Source organism: Hemicordylus capensis, chromosome 11 (genome assembly GCF_027244095.1).
Source record: "Hemicordylus capensis ecotype Gifberg chromosome 11, rHemCap1.1.pri, whole genome shotgun sequence".
Classification (NCBI taxonomy): Eukaryota; Metazoa; Chordata; class Lepidosauria; order Squamata; family Cordylidae; genus Hemicordylus; species Hemicordylus capensis.
In genome coordinates, this window is record NC_069667.1 from 15237125 (window position 1) to 15259272 (window position 22148).

At 50.2% G+C, this 22148-nt stretch overlaps 1 protein-coding gene across 1 annotated transcript in view; it reads right to left on the reverse strand.

The window, feature by feature from the left end:
• LOC128335308 (Krueppel-like factor 5) overlaps positions 1-18112 on the reverse strand; it is a 28994-nt gene extending 10882 nt beyond the window's left edge. The window contains exons 1-2 of the mRNA XM_053273328.1: positions 17847-18112; positions 849-1767 (exon numbers count right to left, since the gene is read on the reverse strand). Of these exons, the coding sequence (XP_053129303.1) occupies positions 849-1767; positions 17847-18014 (1087 nt within the window). The 5' untranslated portion in view covers positions 18015-18112. The remainder of the gene's footprint in view (positions 1-848; positions 1768-17846) is intronic.
• Between the last annotated feature and the right edge of the window lie 4036 nt (positions 18113-22148).

Here is a 22148-nt window from a genome sequence, read left to right on the forward strand (position 1 = left end):
CAAGTTCCAAGCTAGCTGAGCGCTACCAAATGCTCAGGGCATGCCCGCTCTACACACTTGAGAATGATCTAAGCGATCCTTACTCTCCAGCACATCACAGAATAAAAACAGACACGCGCCTGGAACATCCTTTCTCTCATGTCAAGGATCATGGCCCAAGTAGGCCTGCACATAGCTAATGGCTTTACCACTCCATGTCCTAAATGCTCTTTCCAGTTCACTTACTCTGCAGTAGTCTGTCCTTCTCTGTTTTAAAAGCCAGGGTCTCTGTTCTTTAGGTTAAAGGTACGTTGGAACCATATAATTTATAGCACTGCGATGCTTTGAAATGTCAGACATGCCGAAAGCAATTTCTACAGCCAAGATAGGAACACAGGAAGCTGCCTCATACTGGGTCAGACCATTGGTCCATCTAGCTCAGTATTGTCTTCACAGACTGGCAGCGTCTTCTCCAAGGTTGCAGGCAGGAGTCTCTCTCAGCCCTATCTGGAGATGCTGCCAGGGAGGGAACTTGGAACCTTCTGCTCTTCCTAGAGCAGCCCCATCCCCTAAAGCAGGGATTCTCAATGTTGGGTCCCCAGATGTTATTGGACTTCATCTCCCATAATCGGCAACCAAAGGCCACTGGGGCTGGGGATTATGGGAGCTGAAGTCCAATAACATCTGGGGACCCATCGTTGAGAATCCCTGCCCTAAAAGTTCTACTGCTCACACATGTAGTCTCCCATTCAAATGCAAACCAGGGTGGACCTGCTTAGCAAAAGCACGATAATTCAGGCTTGCTACCACAGGACCAGCTCTCCTCCCGAGATGCTGCTCTCCAGCCACAATGGTTTGCATGGCCTTACCAGGGTAATCACAGTGGTGAATCCGCCTCTTCTCCAGCTCTGGGTTGTTCCTCCGGTTGTATTTGGGGGTCTGCAGGATGACGTGCCCTTGGGCCAGCGTCCCGAGGCCATTGGGAAGCGGGGGCATCTGGCCCAGTGGGGCCGGTTTCAGTCCAAAAGGAGCCTTGTACGGCGGCGGAGGCGGCGAGAGGGTGTTGATGAGTTCGGGCTGGTTCTCGGGGCTGCCGGGCTGTGAGTTGGGGGGCGAAGGGGGCAGGCTCACCCCTGGGACAGGGTAGAATTGCCCTGGCATAGGGAAGTTGCCTTGTTCTGGGGGCCCCACTTGGAACGGCTTGGTTGGCCCTCCTGGCCGGATGGGCCTGGGCATGGCTCTGGAATCCAGCACGCTGCTGGTGTTGGTCGCCATGGTGACACCACTCATGGTGCTGATGGCCGTGGCCCCGCAAGTGGAGTGGGCCAGGGTGGTCATCTCCCCGTCGCCGCTGCCCACGGGCAGCTGGTAGAGCAGGCTCGGCTGGGGGCCTGAAGACAGAGGGATGTCGGAAGGCATCTCTTGCTTGACGAAGATATTGCTGGCCGCCACCGACTGGGGCATGCTGAAGACGCTGGTGAAGTCTGGCAGGGTCTGGGTGACCCCAGCGCTGGAGGAGCAGGGCTGGGCAAAGCTGGTGCCGGGCTCCATTTTGATCTGGGGAAAGGGGGCGAGCGGCTTAGCGGGCCGGTAGAGCCCCGTGCGCAGGTGGGTGGAGTCCTGCAGGATCACGTTGATATTCACACTGTAGGGGCCCGCCGCCAGGGGCTTCTCGGCGGAGAAAAACTCATCCACCACCGACGCGCTCTCCCGGCGGTACTTCTTGTCTGGCACCATGGGTGCAGGGGGCGCTTGGCCGGAGAGGTACTTGTCCATTTCGGATCGGGCCTAAAGAGGGCGCAGAAAAAAGAATGACTGTTTCCTTCCTTAACTGATTCAAATGTGTCTAGCCCATCACATCAAAAACCTTTCTCGTGGGTGATAACACAAGAAAAGAGCATAGAAACAAACCCAGCAGAAGTCAAACCCTCCAATCAAGACTCCAAAAAAGTCAGCTGCATCCATTGCTGGAGGCAGATGGCCTTAAAGCAGTGGTGCACATGCTGGTAACCTCCCGGCTTGACTACTGTAGCCCCTCTATGTGGGGCTGCCTTTGTATGTAGTCCGGAAACTACAATTGGTACAGAATGCGGCAGGCAGATTAGTTTCTGGGATAACCCGAAGGGACCACATAACACTGATTTTAAAAGAACTACATGGGCTGCCAATATGTTTCTGAGCGAAATGCAAAGTGCTGGGTATTACCAATAAAGCCCTCAACAGCTTGGGCCCAGGGTACTGAAGACAGGGCCTTCTCTGTGGCTGCCCCGGGGCTTTGGAATATGCTCCCTGCCGAAGTGAGAGCGTTTCCTTCTCTGTTTGCTTTTAGGAAGACCCTCAAGACGCACCTGTTTTCTCAGGTTTTTAACTGAATTAATTTTAAACTATTTAATCTGTTTTTATTTTCTGAGATTGTTTTTATTTATCTTGTGAAATTTTGAATTTTCATTTTGTTTTATACTTGTGTTTTAATTCTGTACACTGCCTCCCCACTCTCTCTCTCTATATATATATCTCTCAGGTGGTATACAAATATGATAGAAAAATAAAACAAACAAACAGCAGTCACACACACAGAATTTGATGACACACAGAATTAAAAGGCCTGAAGAGATGAAAACAATTTTATCTGGCACCTAAAATTCCTGAGAGTAAGCATCGCAGGACACATGGACCTGGGAAGAGCACTCCAAAAATGGGGTGCCACCACAAACAAGGCATATCCTCAGTTACTGCCCACCTAACGTCAGCAAGAGGCTTCCCCAGATTTCAGGGCACGGTCAGTTTCATACAGGACTGGACTAAGGCAGTTCAATGAGCTCTCCACTCTCAGACACCAGGAAGTTTTTCACAGGGGGCTTTAAAGGCCCTTTACTTTGCATCTCCTCTGGAATGGAAGGGGTGCGTTCACATATCCGCCAGATTTACCCCAAAGTCCCTGCAAGTTATCAGGGAGCAGTTTACACACAATTCGGGTTTTTCATTGTGTGTTATAGTGTAGCCTGATTTATATCTGAGGTTAAACAAAAAATCCACTTTTTGTCTCAGTTTTTTGGGATAACTTTGAGTTTGCAGTAAAGCCTCCCCGTAAACTCACAGTAAAGCTTGCTGTGTGCAAAAGTCCCTGCAGCAAAGGGCCACCTTTGCACAGGGTTCCGTGGATCCTTCAGGAGGGCTGCCCATTGTAACTCATTATTTAAACTGATGTGATTTAGGACCCATTTGCAAATGAAACGATGCAGGTGGAAAAGAAGCTGTTTGCATAAAGTGTAAAATGGAACGGGGCTAAAATAAAGAAGTACTCCAGAAAGGCTTCTCCTTTCTTGCACTCAAATGCAAAAGGTGCTGAATCTGCACTCAAGTGAAGGGCTTTGGCTGTAGTTGTGGATGTGTACATGCCTGCAGAGAGAGAATCCACCAAAGGGACAGGGCATGATCTGAGAGTGGGGTGGCCACCTTTTGCCTCTGCCTGCAAATTGCATGCAAAAGCTGTGCTGGTTGAGCAGGCAATGCCCCTCGTTTGTGGTGGACTCTGCGTCAAACACCACCACCAGCCTTGCTTGTGAAGACACCTCTTCTTCCTATCTCGGGGTGGGAGGGGAGGCCGCTCTGCTGGCGGCACACATGCTGCTCTCCTTCCTTCCTGCTTTCCACTCGGTGGCCTTCCAGGCAGTTATTTTTAAACTCAGGAGCAAATCCCTGCTAGGCAGTACCAGGGAACTACCTCCGGCTTCAAATGCCGGGCATACCTGAGCGATGAAACGGGCCCCGCTTGCTCAGGCATGGAGGCGAAAGCAAGCAGCAGCCTTCAGAGAGACTGGCCAGTGGAACATCCCTCCTCTCTGGACTCCACTAACCGAGAGGACAAGGGCCTCTCAGAGGCCTTTCGTACCCTGTTGGGTATGCAGGGCATGTTCTCAGCTCAGGAGATGCAACCCCCGCCCTCCTCCACACTGCCTCTTGTTGTGCCCACCACCTTGATTTCATCCGTTGCTTTCTTCAAAATGTTGCTCTGAGTTATGCAGGCTGAGGAGGGGGCTGCTGTGATCCCCCTCGAAGGAGCACAGAGGACTGAGTGAGTGGAGGGAAACGTCTTCCCTCAGGACAGAGGGAAGTTGCCTGCTGACCTCTGGTCCTGCTTGGCTGTGGAAGCACTGTGGGTCTCCACAAGTATCTTGAATCAGGAGGCTGTTCGATGCCTTGGACAGGCTTTATTGATTGTGTTGTGTGTGTGACTAAACGAACCATGACAGCACAGTGGCTGACCACGCCAGGAACTCCTGCTGACAACACCCCTGGAGGACCCCCTGGACCTGGAGAAGACCCTCCGCTGTCAAGGACCCACGCCCAGAGGCTGCAATTGGCAGAAGAAGACTGGCACGGCCCTGCCGGCCACAAGCAAGGTGAGGCTGGGTTCTGTCCTTCCCTTGGACCTTTTGGACATTCCTCTCACTGAACTCTTTTAATCGGACTCTACCCAAACCCTTAGGAACTTGTGTACAATGCTATATTCTCTCCCATTACAACCACACATTTGTTAGTACGCGGCCGTGTTTTACCGGGAAATTCTATTCACTGTTGCTTTTGTAAACCATATGTTAAACATTCTCTAATAAAAGTCAATCCGCTTGTGATGTTTCTATTGTGACATCTTCCTAGCACCTAGGGCGGTTTTGAACTGTAGCTATAAATACCTAAACAAAATGACTTTATGCAATCAGGGTCCAATCAAGGGCGTGGCAAGGTTGGAGTGGGCCCTGGGACAAGAAGTGAAGATGCCCCCTGGCCTGCCTCTGGCTTTGCTGCAGAGGAACTGTAAGGACATGGTGAAAAACAACACATTCTCAGCATGCCCTATTGAAAGTCAGCACTCCACACAAAAATAGCATCACACACTAGGGATGTGCAAGTCAATTCGAGCTGATTTGAGAGATCTGAATTTGAACTGAATCACCCTTTAAAAGAGCAATTAGATTTGAATTTGAATCAAATTTTCAAAATTAGATTCTAATTAGAGTCAGGGGCCATTTGGCACCTTTAACCCCGCCCCCAAGTGGTTTTAAAAGGTGCCAAAAGGTTTGTTTAGAATTCGAACCGAATTTTTGAAATTTGATTTGAATTCAATTCAAATTTGAATTGAATAAAAATGTGATTCATGCACATCCCTATCACACACTCCCCATGCAAGTAGTCTCTCTCTCTCTCTCTCTCTCTCTCTCTCTCTCTCTCTCTCTCTCTCTCTCTCACACACACACACACACACACACACACACACACACCAGACACACACACACACACACACACACACCAGTGTCCTCCTAGAGAGTACTGGTCTTGCTTGAAACCAAGACGAGCCCTCGGATCACCTGTCCCCTGCCAACTGGGCAAAGAAGCACTTTTAAAAATGGTGATTCTTTTCTATTTAGCAGGGGGAGAGCAACTGGTCCTGTCCAACCCCAGCACAGCATCCCTCCAGTGGCTGTTGCTGGTCTCTACCTTATGTTTGTTTTTAGACTGTGAGCCCTTTGGAGACACAGGGAGCCACAGATCTGGGAATTTAAACTCAGATCTGAACTGATCACATAGAAAACAGTGGGTGAGAGTTCCATTTTTGACATGCAAAGGGACATGCGGGTAAGGAGTGCCATACCCTCCCCCACCAATGTTCCCCGCTGCCACTACGCCAACCTCAGCCCAGATCACTTTTCTAGCAGCCAGGCTTGCTTGCTTTATTTATTTTATTATTATATTTGTAAGGTAAAGTGTGCCGTTAAGTCGATTTCGACTCCTGGCGACCACAGAGCCCTGTGGGTTTTTTGGTAGGATACAGGAGGGATTTACCATCGCCTCCTCCCGCGCAGAATGAGAGGATGCCTTTCAGCATCTTCCTATATCGCCACTGCCTGATATAGTACCAGTGGGGATTCAAACTGGCAACCTCCTGCTTGTTAGTCAAGCATGTACACCGTCCCAAACTTCCATCTCTGGGAGGTTTACGGCAACAAAAAACAAAACGGAGATGAAAACCTTAAAACAATTTAAAACCACAAATCTAGTGTAAAAGCTTGAGTGAATAAACGTGTCTTTAGAGACTTTCTAAAAGTTGTCAGAGATGGGGAGGCTCTGCCAGCAAGAGCCCATCCCAGAGTCTCAGGGGGCCACAACAGAGAAGGCCCGTCCCTGTATAGCCAGCAGTTGAGCTGGTGGCTACTGGTGACAAACCTCTCTGGATGATCTCAGTGGGTGGTGGGGCTGATAGTGAAGAAGATGTTCTCTCAGATACCCCGGCTGGAAAACAAAGTGCTTGGGGCAGTGGGGGGGTCAGGGGGAAGAGAAGGCAGAGAGGCTGCATGGAGGGAAGGGTTAGGCGCAAGGAGAGTCAGCAATCCTCAACCACTCACCTATTTTGCTCAGTAAATTGGGCTGCCCATTCCTAGCCTTGCTTTCCATAGAGGTGTGGGACAGATTCTGATTTAAACAGGTAGACCAGCAGATGTCGCATAACCCCTGCTAACTGGGCAAAGAGGCATCTTTTAAATGTGGTGATTCTCTATATTTAGGAGGGGGAGAGTAACTGGCCCTCTCCACCCCCAGCACAGCATCCCTCCTGTGGCTGTTGCTGGTGTCTATCTTGTGTTTCTTTTTAGATTGTGAGCCCTTTGGGGACAGGGGTCCATCTTATTTATTTATTATTTCTCTGTGTAAACTGCCCTGAGTCATTTTTGAAAGGGCTGTATAGAAATTGAATTATCATCATCATCATCATCATCATCATCATCATCATCATTAATAACAACAACATTTATATCCCACTCATCCTCCAAGGAGCCCAGAGCGGTGTACATGGTTATGTTTCTCCTCACCAAAACTCTGTGAGGTAGGTTAGGCTGAGAGAGATGTGACTGGGCCGGAGTCACCCAGCAAGTCTCATGGCTGAATGGGGATTCGAATTTGGGTCTTCACTCTAACCCAGGACTGCTCACCTGGGGATAAATGATTGTGGCAACCATTGATAGCATGGCGGAGGGGTGGTCTCAGGTCTGCAGCTGCAGGAGGAGTGCAGAATTAACTGCAAGCCTTCAGTGACCCAGGAGAGAACCGAGGTCATGAACTATCTCCAGGTGAGAGGGATTACTTGCTTATATCCAGAGGGCCGCCACAGAAGTCCACGTCAAACTGAAGGACCATCTATGTTTCCAAGAGCAGACAGTCCGCATCTTCTAGGAAGCCCACAAGTGGAGCAGGAAGGAAGTTTTATTTCTCCAGCATCTGGTGTTCTAAGGCAAACTGCTTCTGAAGGTGGAGTTTCCATTCCTAACTACCATGACTAAGAAGAACCTCAGGAGAACCCCTGCTGGATCTGACCAAAAGCCCATTGAGTACAGCCTCTGCTTCTCACAGTGGCCAACCAGACGCCTCCGGGAAGCCCACAGGCAGGAAGTGGCCCTTTCCTGCTGTTCCCCGGCATTTAATGGTGTCCAAAGGTAGACTGCTTCTGAGCCTGGAGGTTCCATACAGCCTTTGCGATCATTGATATTGCTGTCCTCAGCTTGCCTCAGGCTTTTCTTGCGACTGGATGGACAGAGGACAACCAAGAGGCTGATCGTAAGCAAAGCCGGACAAGAAACAAAAGGGTTGCCTTAGGCTGCTACTTAACCCAGTTTTCAGATCTGCCTGCTCCCTCTGCCACAACCTATTTTAGCACTGGCTAGATCAAAAAGCAGGGTAATTCCTAGGATAATTGCTCATGGATATTCTGAAGGCAGCCCAGGGGTCCAGGAGCTTTCCCAGAGAGCAGGTTTTACTGCAAGGCTTTACTGCAAATTTGCCCCCCCCCCAAACGATGCAAACAGTGGATTTTAAAACCATGGATATAAACCAGGCTAAGTTCTAACGCACAATGAAAAACCCGAATCATGTGTGAAGTGCTCCCTGATAGCTTGCAGGGGCTTTGGGATAAACTTGGCCGATATGTGAAGGCATACCCTCCATTCCGGAGGAGATGCGAACTAGAAGCCAGGTGTGGAGAACGTCCAAGTGGTTCTCCTCCTCCTCTCTTATAGAGGCCTCAGAGCAGGGAGAGATTTGGCTCTGCTTCCTGAAACGTCTTCCTTTGGATTGCCTCCGTTCTCTTGGGGGAGGGTCTTCTTCCACTTTGTTTCTGGTCTTAGGGCCGAGAATGACAGGACACGGAGTTAATGCCTTGTCCCAAGACTCTCTCTGTCCAAACATTCCTAATGGATTATCCCATATAACTGGAGATCATCATGGCCTTTGATCGTTCCCGATTATGGCAAGCCGTGAGCAGATAGCAGGAGGGACCAAGGTACGCCATGCTTGGGTGGGGGGGGGGACGGGGTATGAAGGACAAAGAGGCGGATGCAAAGCAGATCCAAACAATGCAAGAGAGCCCCGCACCCCCGCTCTCTCTCTTTGGAAGAAGTATGATTTCATATGCCAAAACACAAAAAAACCCAAAACACTGCACCAAACCCCAACCCGAAAACCAAATACCAGAGTTGTGGAGGGAAAGCACAGATTAAAAGCTCTATCAAGCTCTTTGGCTGCATTCTTTCCAAAGATATCATGGTTGGTTGTGTGTGGGTTTTTTGTTTGTTTTTTTAAATAGAACATAGTTATATATATGTGTTTGGCTCAATGTCAGTCTTTATTGTCTTTCTAGTAAAATATTGACCAAGGTAAATATTTGCTTCTCTGATCATTCAGTCTTGGTATTGACCTCAGCCAGTTTCTGTTTGTGGCTGTTCTCTTTCTTCCAGAACTCTCTGAGGATAAGAGTCCCAAGGAAAGGGGAGGCAGCACAGCCTGACGGAGGAACTTCAACAACCAAAATATCTCTCTGCTTCTCCCACAAACACAACAGGGCAACATGCAAGAACACCCCTGGGTCCCCCAGCTTCCTCTGAAGATGGCAGAAGAGCCTGGCAGTAGGGAACTGGGCAGCCCACAGGCCCAATCTGGCTTGTAAAGGGCTGCCATGTGGGTCACCACTCACCATGTGGGTCACCACTAAGCCTTTCAAGAGGCTTAGGGGCAGAGGCGTAACTAGGGAAAATGGCGCCCGGGGCAAGCACTGAAATGGCGCCCCCCCCCACCGCCCCCCCCCCCACATACTACATTATACTTAGGTTTTTCCTCACAAGCGCCCGCCGCCGCCAAGCCAGGCCACTGACTGGCTGCCAGGCGCCAGCAAAGCAATGGGGGGGGGGCGCAGGCAGTGTGGAAGGGACCGCTCGTGGGGAAGGGGGCACCGACGCGCTCCCTTGACTGCTGCAGCGCTGCTGCACTGAGCAGGAAACATTTGTATTAACAAAAATTTAAATTTTTTTTAATAAACTTGGTCATGGCGGCGCCCCCCATGTGACCAGAAAAGATGGCGCTCGGGGCACATGCCCCCCCTGCCCCCCCTATAGTTACGCCTCTGCTTAGGGGAGTCTCTCAGTCCTTGCCAATTCCTCCCAGCTGGTTGAAGGAGGAGCTGTCGCAGATGTCCCCGATCTTGTGTAAATGCAGCCTCGTTCTTTCCTCTTGAAAGCTGCTATCTATGCCCACCACAAGATTACTGTGGTAATCTGGCAGGGATGACTCCAAGGGGTAGCAAGAGGTAGTGGGTGTCCGTGCTCCCCCCCGTAATATTTCCCACTTCTCCATCCACCCAACTGGAACTTGACAGTCATCCTATATGATGACCCCATCGCTTGAATTAATTATTTCCCAAGGCATTCGTTGTTTAAAGATGCCTTATTAATTCACTCCTCTACCCCAGAACCAGCAGCAGAAGCCAGTGCAATCTTTAAAACCAGGTTTGTGGAGCGCTCGCTGGTTTTAGGGGAGGGGTACTTAGGTGGGTTACCTGCCTAGGAACCACCCGGCTCGCAGCCGAGCCCAGGCGGTTCACACGATGGGGCGAAATCGGGTTAGCCTCCACTAGCCTGATTTCACCCCATCGTGTGAATAGCTTCACTGTCTCCTGCCAGGAATCTGGCCCATTTTCTGAATGAGTTTGAAAATGTCAAGCAAGCTTCACTGATTGATTGATTGATTGATTAAGTGCCATCAAGTCAGTGTCAAGTAATGGTGACCACATTACTAAGTTTCATTACCAAGATAAATAAACTAACAACACCAATCACCTTACCTCTAAGAAAATCCTCGCTCCCTAACAGTGTTCTTTGCCACACCTTTGCTCCCCCAAACTAGTTGTTCTACAGTTGTCCCTGCAATCTGGATCAATCTCCTCCCAGCCCAAGAGGGATCCCAGGTCCAAAGGGTGGGTGGGTGGTCAGTTCTGACGCTCACTGGCGTTTGTGACTTTTCCTCTCCCGAGAAGCAGCTCTTGGTTTTCTAAATAAGTATCTTCTCTTTAGCTTCGTTCGAAGCTGCATGTCATTGATCCCCTGGGGCAGGGATTCTCAATCTCGCAATACGGTTGGACTACAATATCCATCATCCCCAGCCACAACAATGGCTGAAGGCCACTATGGCTGGGGATGAAGGGAGTTGTAGTCCAACCACATTTAGAGAACCACATTTGAGAACCGCTGCACTAGGAAATAAGCAACGAGAACAGCTTGGGGAGCCAAATGTATCCCTCTTTCTTCCAAGTTGCAGAACCTCTTGCCAGTTTCCTGGCCAGTGATGCCAGCAGGATGTTAGTGGCAGAGTGTGCTGCTCTGTCTACTCCTTTTGAAAAGGCCCTGCAAAATCTGATCCTGAAGGCCAATGCGGATTCCTCTCCCTCTCCTCCTCCTCCTCCTCCTCCTCCAAACATAGGAAGCTGCCTTCTACCGAGTCAGACCACTGGTCCATCTAGCTCAGTATTGTCTACACAGACTGGCAGCAGCTTCTCCAAGGTTACAAGCAGGCATCTCTCTCAGCCCTATCTTGGAGAAGCTGCCAGGGAGGGAACCTGGAACCTAGATGCTCTTCCCAGAGCAGCTCCATCCCCTAAGGGGAATATCTTCCAGTGCTCACACTTCAAGTCTCTCATTCAAATGCAACCAGAGTGGACCCTGCTTTGCTAAGGGAACAAGTCATGCTTGCTACCACAAGACCAGCTCTCTTCTCTTCCTCCTCCTCCTCCTCCTCCTCCTCCTCTTCTCTGTTGCAGCATCTGGGAAATGGTGTCTGCTGCTCATGAGCAATGCCAGGGGTGCTACTGCCATCCAATAGTTGTCCATAAGCACTGTGTATCGCCAGAGTCCACAATTACAAGCATCACTAGCATGCTTCAGAATCACTCCTCTGCAAAGCGAGAAAAGAAGCATTTTGGGTCTCCCACAACAACAGAGTATCAAGTGGGCTACTTTTAGGGAAAATGCTAATATTCCCTCCTCCTCCTCCTCCTCCTCTTCTTCACTGAAAACATACGTGGAGATGTTCTTGGAAGCGTGTGTCCACAGAGGGACAGAAACGAATCCCAGAATGATATGGGAAACCCTTCCTGTGAGTGACCACAGAGGCTCCGGATCACCCAACCAAATTGCCAGGTTATCTGTTCCGTCACCTCCTTCTACCTATAATCTCTCTCATCAAAGGATTTTGTGGGGGGCAGTTTTGCATCTTTCACAACAAAAGGACTATTTGCATACATGTAGATTAATTGCTCTGTTAGACAATGAACTGTTCTTGCCATGATCATCATGGCTGTTCTTGTGTGGGGCTGCTCCCCTGCTTATCACCCGGTGAGGAAGTCTGCCTTTTTCTGGCGTGGAAGGTGCTGCTAACTTGCGCCCGCAATGGCTACGTGTTCCTTTCTTCATGAACGTGGTTGGAACCTGAGATTTCTGTACATGATCTCATCCTCACTGGCACCCGCCCAGGAACTGCTGATCCCATCACGGCAATGCATACATATGTGCACACACACAGCTCAATGGGACAAAGGCCGCCGGAAACCCAAGTGGATGGGTTGTGCAATGTGGTTTTTGTCACGGAGAGGGGTGACGAACAGAATTGGTTGGGGCTTCTGTTGGCACAAGGAGGGCGCTGACACGGCCATTCAAGTGCCCCAACACAACCAAATGACATCCTGTCCCCCCCCCGCCCAGGGCCAGAGCATCACTTGCGGGGGGAGCAAGCCGGATATTGTGTGCTCAAAATGTCCTGGTATTTATTGAGTAGCTCTGTTTACAAGGAAACAACACACGGGCATTTGGATGGCTTCTTGCCAACACGGTTTTTCAGTCGAATTGACATGAAATGGAATTTCTCTTAGTGAACTGTATCAGATATAATAACTGAAAAGGTCGCTTTGTTAGTCCTTCTCAGTGGGGCATGTCTGCTAAGCTGACTGTGCCCATGGTGGGGCTCTTTCAACGGTCGTTGGCAGTATGGATCTCACCAGCCGATATCCTTCTTGTAAGATTGTGCTCCTCTGCATGACCTTTGGCCTGAACAAAGCCATCTCTGACGCACCTGTGCAAGGGACTGTTCCTGGACTCCGTTTTGCCTGGGAAGATTTTCTCTGGGGAGGACAAACTGCTGAGGTCACAGAGCCGTCATGCGTTCCTTGCCGTGGTGAATCAGACACTGCCCCCCAGAAGCTCTGGCTAAGCGTCATTAGGGAGGGACTGTGTCTGGGGGTCAGGAAGATCACCAGCTTTGTGTGCCGAAGAAGCTCCAGGTCCGTTCTCCGGCTTCTCTAGGCCTCTCAGATCACAAGTGATGGGAAAGAGAACTCTCTGCCTGAGATCATGGAGAGCAACTGCCAGTCAGGACTGGGTGAGGTAGATGGGCAGCCCAAGCTGGTGCAGCAAGGTGCTAGGAGCATGTTGTCAGAGAAGGGGGAGCACTGGGGGGGGATGCCAATCAGAGGTTGGCGAAGGCCGCTGGACAGGGCCTGAGGTCAGCAAGTGCAGGAGACGTGTGGGGTGCCCATTGTCCCCTTCCTAGCCACTGCCTGAGACAGCCACCTCAATGAGTCTCATGAGTGGTCTGGCCATATAGATGGACCCAAGGCTTGTCTTCAGAAGAGGCTGCTTTCTCTGCTTGTTCCATGGCTGTAGAGGGCACATCTCAGCACCAGAGCCCAGTGAAAAATCCCGACCTTCCCATTGTATCTCTTTGAAGAACCAATTGTCTCACTCTGTGTGCAGGTTGGTGGGGGGGACTGAATTTGCATCTAGTACTGAAGCTCAAATTGGCCAGATCTCACTCCCTCTAACCAAAGCTTGGAAGCATTAATATTTGGGGTGCAGGTGATGTATAACTGTGGAGATCTGTCTAATCATCCGGATAATGTGATGTGCAGCTGAGCGGGGGTGGGGGGGAGTGCTTCCTAGCTTGGATATGTCTGTTTGAAAGGGAATGTTTCGAAAATCTGTTGGCAGGCCAAAAGACGCCATTTGGGCGAGGTTGGCTTACGACTGTATTATGAATCTCTTGTTTACTTAGCAGGAGTCACGGAGGCCAATTTGACTCTGCCTGCCACTGGAGGGGATGCAAATATCCCCCATGCCCTCTCTTTGGTGGAAAATAGGAAATCTCTCTGCAGAGCTGCCTGTGGGATGCAAAGATATTACCGGTGGGAGAGGGGGCGGAAGGGGGCCGAGGCCTTAGAAGCCACAGTCCCGAGTGGAGCCCTAGCAATCTCCTTCAGAAACAATCCAAGGGGAATCCAAAGTGAATATATCAATATAGTTAGACCTTGGGATTGTATAGATAACAAACATTACTACCTACAATTCATAAGTACAAATAGACAGATCTCTTCCACATCTAAGAGTACAAAACATGATTTAAAACTATATTAAGACATTTATACAAAAATATGTATTTAAATTCCATAAAAGTAGTTTGCCACTGGCAAAATGCTAAATGGATGCCTTCTAAGGTATGAAATTTAAATAAATTTATTTTATTTATTTTTATTTATTTACATTTTATATCCCGCTCTTCCTTCAAGGAGCCCAGAGTGGTGTGCTGCATACTTAAGTTCCTCCTCACAACAACCCTGTGAAGTAGGTTAGGCTGAGAGAGAAGTGACTGACCCAGAGTCACCCAGCTAGTCTCATGGCTGAATGGGGAGTTGAACCGGGATCTCCCCGGTCGTAGTCCAGCATTCTAACCACTACACCATGCTGGCTCTCTTCTGGATAGTTCTGTATATATGTATTAATATAGGCTTTAATCATTTTCTTAATCAGATGTGGAAGACATATAATCTATATGTATGTATGCATTGTATGTAGCATTATTTATTATCTTTGTAATCTCCTTCAGAAACCAAAGGGTCTCAGAGTTCTTTGGGGGAAGCTAGGATGGTTCATATTCAGTGTCTCCCTCCCACAGACTTTCCTATCCAGTCCCCCAGAATCCTCTGCTGTGGAGCAGTTTTCTGCTCCCCTGATTGAGTTGGTGGCCACCAGCTGCCATCTTCTGCCCTCCTGTCTTGTGTCGAGGGAGGAAACATCGAAATTCTGAACTGCATGGAATGATGAAAGAACACAGGGCAGAGAGAAAAGTGGAGACACTTCCCATGCCATTGCAAGACCCCTGCTCTGCAGCTGACCCAGACTTAGCTAAATCCAGGCTTCCTTCCACACTGTAACAAAGCCACAGAGATGCTCCTGAGGAAACTGACAGAAGTGGTGGAACCTCTAGGGAATGCATGATTTCTCTGCTGTTCTAGTCACCTCTGCCTTCTTCGTGGGTTCCTAATGAAATGCCAACTCTGCAAGAGCTGAGCTGAGCTTGCTCGATCAAAGCCAAGTTCCTCTGAGACACAATGCCGCTCCCCAGCCAGCTCTGCAACTCCTTTTGCAAGCTGGCTTCTTGCAAGACCTTCTGATGGCTGAAAAGGTCTTGCAAGCAGACCTCATGTTTAGATTGGGAAAAGGGGTGGAGGCATCGAGACTGGAGGGAGGCACCTGAATCAATACTGTGTGAGTTTCAAAAGCAAGAAGACATGTACAACGGCAAGTTGGAGCCAGGAGATGAATTTGCCCCAGTCAGACTCCAAGAGACACCTTAGTGCACTCTGGAACAGCAGATCCAGCAGCCAGATTCCCAAGTTGCTTTGCTTGGCAGATAAAGTGAACTCCTCACTTTAGAGATCAAAGGAGCCAGTGAATCCAGGGCCAGGATCTTGACCTTGAAAAATGTGCCTGATTTTGCATTCCAGGAAATGCCAAGCAGAAGGCACAGGGCAGGTGGAAGTTCTCATTGCCAGCGCCGCTTCCAGAGAATGCCATGGCCTTAGCTCTGTCTCTGTCATCCTCACCACATGACTCCCACCTCCCTTGAGCCCCTTTTGGAATCAAGTGTGGGTCAGGATTTGTCTGCATTCATGGTCAGTTTGGTTTCTGCTTCCAGCTCCTTCAGCTGGGATCTGATGGGTTTTATGCCAAGAGGGGGTTTGCAGCAGGAATAACTGACTGGCAGGCTGTGTGATGGAAGGTCAAAGGACTATATGGTGGTCTAAACACACCTGAACATTACAGCCCCCACAGTGGTCAGCTCTTTCCCTTTCTCCACTACAGGAGAAGGCAGCCAAGAGCCAAGTGGTGAAGCAACTCCTCAGTTATTTGTTCCAGGGTCCTTGGTGGGAATGCCAACTTGGATTCATGAACTCTATAGATCCCTGCAATCTGCTCCTTTCTGAAGGTCCATAACAAACCAGTCACTTGCCAGCTCAGATTATGGCCTCCTTTCTCTCCATTTCCACAGCACTCCATGCTAAGTGGGCCTGAAATGTTTTCTCCATCCCGCTAACAAGATGGCGCTGAGAAGATCTGCACTTCAGGTTAATCATTAGCCACGGCGCTGTATCAACTTAGCAAGAGAAGATGGAGGGAGATGTGGAGACGGCCAGCGGCAAAGCACAGAATTCACACAAGAACCCCCATCTCCGACGACACACTTTGCAAACCTGGACAAGAATTTCACCCTGTTGAGGTCAATGTGATCCTTGCTGTTATCCAAAAAGAAAAGGAATCGCTGGGGTGAATTTGATGCCAAATCTAATGGCATGACCACTGGAGAAGGTTGCCCTTGGAGTGGATTTGCGTCAGGTGGTTTCCATTCCTTCCTGGAGCACCTCTTCCCTGAAATGCCATCATGGAGGGAAATGGCTTCTCAAGGGAGGCTCCTGTTGATTTGCAGAGCGAACCCCCGGGCAACCTGCTTGTGGCCAGCTTCACTAAATGCAGAAGCTCAGGATGAGCACATGAGCCGAGGTCCTTCTTAGCCACTCGGCTGGGTGGGCAAGCCCAGTCTAGGCTAGGTATAGAAGGAGATCTCTGTTCTGGGCACAGCCAGGGTGGGAAAGCACAGAGAAAGAGGAGCGGTACACACACAGCAGCCAAAACACGCCAGATAGTATCTGCCACCTTGTGGCAAACCTTTCCTGGGCAGTGGGCTCAGGGGATTCCTTCCCTTCCGCAACACTTTTTGTGTTTAAAGAGGTGAGCAAATAGCCTGCGACATGTGGTGATGAGCCCCATGAGCACGTGGTAACAGGTGCAGGTGGAGTGGCTTAAAGAGGTCCCCACATGTTGGCCGTGACATGAACAATGGCCCCAAAACTTATCGGTCTGCAAGAAAGCTTCCTGGGGACCTGGGTGACCTCAGGGGGAACTTGTCCTCTGCAGCATGAGCTGGTGCCACAGTTGGAGACAGAAGGCAAATGCAGATCAGCTCAGAGAGTGGCCAGGCTTGGGACGTCTGTGTGCCCACACTCTGGCCTGACACTCAGCATCGTTTCTGTTCAGGTTGGAGAGAACCCACCTCCCACCCAGGAAAGGGCATCCTATTCTGCTTTGTCCCCTCAGGTGCCCTGGATTTCAACTGGAAAAGACAAAACTAACCAGAGATCCAGCCCATGCTAGAGCACTGAGCCCCTCAGGAGAGTTGCAGGCCGGCCGCCAAAATGTTGTAACCTGGCTTGGATTTTGTCTGATCAAGAGTGAGGCTGCCGACGGGCTTCCTTCCCTGCAATTTCTCCCATCCAAATGGATAAAAGTTCTCCCATCCAAAGCACCTCTCTGTCCTGTCCAAGTGCAGCAACACAACCCTGGGCTGCCTGCTTATCCAGTTCTTTATCTCTCTTGTTGCTGCTCACGAGGAGCCGCAGAGCTGGAGAATTTCAAGGAGAATTCCATTCGGCTGACGGGAAAACACAAGAGCCCTGAGAAGAGGAATGGCACGCAATCCAGGGGCCTTCGGAGCAACCGTTCTCCTTTGGCTCGGAAGCAGCCCCCAGGCATCTGGCCAGAGCACCTTCCTTTTCAGAAAGAAGCCAGCCCTGCCCAAACTGTGCTCAATATGCACTGAACAAAACAACCGACGCAGGCGTGGGGCAGCCACCTTTCCCAGCTCACAGTTGGTCCCGTTTGTTCCTTCTGACCCTGCCCAAAACATGCCAGTGCTACCAGAAACTTTACATCAAGAAGTGACTTCAACACAGCTGAAACCAAAAGGCACATTTCTCAAAAGTATTGTCCTCGCTCTTTTAAAAGCACACCCAAGGGTCTGTTTAAGGAACTTGGTTCTGTCCATTAAAAGTCGCCCCAATCAGCCACTCTCATGCGGAGAGCAATTGCCATTTTGTTGTGGGCCAGATCCTGACCTGGCAGGAGTCACATGCAGCAGCAACTTCAGCAAGCTGCGTGAATGCACCTCAGCTGAAAACTGAATTTAACTGTATTCCCTCCCACATTCAGCACACACACACATTTTGCCTACAGTGAAAGGATGCATTACCTTTTCAAACTTTTCTATAACGTATCTCATCAAACCTCCCAGCTGAAAAGACAATGTTGTCGAATCTCTTAAACGGAAAGCTCTCTAGACCATCCAAACCTCGGCCTTCTTTTGCAGGGTGCATCCTGGAGTGCTTCGCTTACCTGTGCCAATTCGTGCTGATTCTCCAGGATCCGTATTGGGGGCTTGATGTCTTCAAAGACCGCCGTCTCTTCGGTCGGCTCCCGGGACATTGTGACTGGCTTGAGCAGAGTCAACGCCGTGTTTTCGTCAGAAATTGGGGTGCTCAAGACAGGCCCGCCACTACTCATCCCGCCTGTGTCCTCCCACTCCCACCGTGCTGAGTTGCGAAACACAAATCAGAGAAGAAAAACAAGTTTTAGGGCAATGTAGCAAGCAGGCACTCCGAAGCCCGCCTGCCTGCTGCTAATCTTGAGGAATCCAGGTGCTCTGCAGCCTTAAGAATCCCAATCTGCTACAGAAAAACTTCACCTGTCCTGAAGTGGGAGGCACTCTAACCTGGCAAATGTCTGTGACAGGCCTGCAGAGCCAATCCGAAGGAAGCTCCTGCAGCCCCGGCCAATGGAGGAACCAAATCCCTCTTCCTTAAGGCAACACAAGATCAAAAGAATGAGGAGCTCAAGCAGGCAGGCTCCTGGGGCTGAGGCCACCAGTCATGCTACAGGTAGAAGGGAAGGGAAGGAAGAAGCCAGCTGCCCTGTTTCATCAAGCAAGTCGCTTCTGGGACAAAAGGCTGAGCCACAAGCATGCCGGAGTGCGTGGCCCCCCGGCTTATCTGGGCCATCTTGCTGCCGCTTACATAGGTCTGGCTGGTCCTTCCTGACACATGTGGTTTCGCTACAGTGAATGAGTCCTTCTGAATGGCTGCCGGGTCTCACTGGTATCTGCCCTCTAGCAAATCCATGAATCATGGTTATTTCCATTTTGAAAATGGGAAGCCCTGCCTGAGCACTAGCAACATGCTCAAGACAGAGGCAGAGATGGGGCTCAAACTGAACAGCCCCAGGACCACACTGGATCACCAGTGGCAGGCCTTTTTTTTTTTTTTTTAACCACACTGGCACACAGGAGTTGCCCAATAAGCAGGTGGCTGTCAAGGAACTCCCAGAAGGTTGCCTGTCTGTCTACCTATCTTAACACTTATTAATTACACCCTTTGCTACAACAGCACCAGCTTAGGAGAACGCCAGCTTCGTAGTTCCACAGAATCACTTAGCAAGAAGCATGAACAGAGAAATAAATGAGAGGGGGCTTGTTTCCTCAATTAAAAAAACATTCCTATCAGATGCCAAGTCAAAAACCAAGTTCATGAATGGTCAATATCAGAGCAGTGGGTGGAGCGAGGGGAGGGCCAAAGGCCAGGGAAGGAATAAATATTTATGAATTACTTGATAGAATTAGGCGCTGTACAAAAAGAGAAGAGTGCCAATTACATGCCAGAGTAGTACTACTGAGAAGCGAGCATCTGTGTGGAGTAGGGGAGGTCCTTGTTTCAAATCCAGCCAGACTGGATGGAGTAGCAGGACAGCCCCATTTCACTTGGGTGAAGTTCTGGCTCTTGGTGCTGGCCGCTCCCAAGCCTGTCCCACACATTGTCCGCAGAGTCAACACCAGGCCTGCTCAGCTTTGGCCCTCCAGCTGTTTTTGGCCTACAACTCCCCTAATCCCCAGCCACAGTGGCCAATAGCCATGCATTATGGGAGTTGTAGGCCAACATCTGCAGGAGGGCCAGAGTTGAGCAGGCCTGGTCTACACAGTCCAAGGTCAACTGGGAAGTTTCAGGTAGACTTTGCTTGTCTGCTACTTTCAAAAACACCTTCCCCTCTCCCTGTTGTATTAAATGTGAACTTTGTTGCCCCATCGGCACAGCATCTCGCTAGCACCGGAGGCAGATTTGCGCAGGGAATAAGCAAAGAACCCAAAGGAGGAAGAAGTCTCTGCAGACATCATAGCCTTGGCTTGGCATGTCCATCCTTTTCGTGCCTTTGAGAATGGACAAAGTAGAGGGGGAAGCCAAGGCAGGACACCTGAGCAGGTAGCAAGAGTCACGCTGGAGCAGCACAAAATGGATCCGGGGTTTTTCCCTGTGTCCAAGTGGGGCTTTGGAAGTGGCACAAGCACAGCTTCCTGGGGCAGTGGCTGCTAAAGGAAAGAGGCACTGCTAACTGAGCAAAGAGGCACCTTTTGAAAGTGGTGATTCTTTAGCATTGAGCAGGGGGAGCATAATTGGCCCTCTCCATCCCCAGCATTGGCTGTTGCTGGTGTCTACCTTGTGTTTCTTTTTTCAAGATTGTGAGCCCTTTGGGGACAGGGAGACATTTTATTTACTTATTTATATCTATGTAAACCTCTTTGGGAACTTCTGTTGAAAAGCGGTATATAAATATTCGTCGTATTCGCTGTGTTCGCATTCAAACGAACCTGCACCAAAAATTCTCCTCGAAACTATTCTCTGCAAAATTGCCGTGGGGAAATATTCTCGGTGTCCGCATTTGCCATCCACTGACTTTGCAGCAGCAGAGTTCAGCATTTGAGAGTAGCTGACGAAACAGCGCAGAGATCTGGCAAGAGCACCTGCCCTCCCCCCCACCCGCCCCGGTTGACAGCCCAGAGGCAAGAGGGGTGTGTGGAGAAGGGAAGGATCAGCATCTGTCCAGCAGGCCTTGCTCCTCAAAATCCAGCTCCATTCACAAAGCAGCTCTTCAAGAGATAAGAACATAAGAACAGCCCTGCTGGATCAGGCCCAAGAAGGCCCATCTAGCTCAGCATCCTGTTTCACACAGTGGCCCACCAGATGCCTCTGGGGAGCCCACAGGCAAGATGTGAAGGCACGCCCTCTCTCCTGCTGTGTTGCTCCCCTGGGACTTTTACACACAGCAGGTTTTACCACGAGTTTATGGGGAAGCTTTACTGTGAACTCAAAGTTGTCCAACCCCCCCCGCAAATAGTGGATCCCCCCCCCGGCAGTGGTGCTCTTACCCCTGGACTTCCGGGCCCAAGTCCCGGGCCTCCACACCCCCTGGGGCCCCCCAAATCCTTTATAGGTGTAGAAACATTAAAAATGTGTTAAAAATACTGGCTGGGTGGGGTGGGTGGGGGCCCTCCAAAAGCTTTTAGGTCCAGGCTCCAAAATTACCTAGATGCACTTCTGCACCCTGGATATAAATCAGGCCACACTCTGAGCAGTGAACAACCCGAATTGTGTGTGAACTGCTCCCTGATCACTCACAGGGACTTCGGGGTAAATCTAGCGGATATGCGAACGCACCCCCTCCATTCTGGAGGACATGTGAGTTAAAGGGCTTCAAAAGCCCCGTGTGAAAAGCTTCCTGCAACGGGTATTGAGAGGCATCTTGCCGCTGAGGCCGGAGCTGGCCTGTAGCCCTCAGGATATAGGAGCCATTGACTAGTAGCCATTGATAGACCTGCCCTCCATGAATGTATCTAAGCCCCTCTTAAAGCCACCCAGGCTGCTGGCAATCAGCACATCTTGTGGCAGAGAATTCCGCAGGTCGATCGTGCATATGGTGACCACTCCGTATCTTGGCTCTGCAGTGCCCCTGTGTGCCTGTGGACAGCAGGACGTTGATGGGATGCATGAGGGCAGCCAGTGTCTCAGGGAAGCGTCGTGCAGCAGCCCAAGGCAGGGGGCAGAGCACGATATCTTGTCAGCCCATCCATCCATCAGGACAAACCAAAGAAGGGATCCGCACAGCCATTGCGAGGTGATGTCTGAAGAACCACTATCGCCTGCCTGCCCCGTCACTTTGCATTCTCATTGTTGGAAAGCCTGTGAAACTCCAAAGCGTGCACACACAACTATGCCAGTAGAAGCTGTCCGAGCAACAGAAGACGGCCGGCTTCACATCTTCTGCCTCTCTTTGACAACCCCAGATGCCTATTGCTGATAGAATCAAGGCCGTTCCTTTGCAAGCGAATCTGGAGGCAGATAAGACGGTTGCCCGTTGCTTGGCTTTTACTGCTGAAATCAGAAGATCCTTTTTGCTGGGAAATCATTTACAGAGTCAGTACGGAGCTGAAGGAGAGGGCTCAATCTGAAGTGAAGTGCCAAAACCAATAGCTGGCTGGAAATTCCCACAGAGATCTGGAAAAGGCAAACACTGAAAAGCCCATTATGCCACTCAACATGATGTCAGCTATTCTGCCCCAGTCCCAGAGAGCGATGCCAGCCCCCCATTCTCCAAGGGGCCGTTTCATAGTCTGAAGGCCTTCAGCTAAGAGAGGCCTCGGGTGGGACATTAGGCCACCCCACCCACATACACCATCACCACTATGCAAATAAGGAGTTCTCCAACCTTTGCAGAATCGCAGGACCAAAGAAAGAAATGGCTTCCCCCCTTTTTGTAGCCTGAATGCGGAAATGCCACCCCATTCATTCACCAGCTCTACCCATATATCAGCCC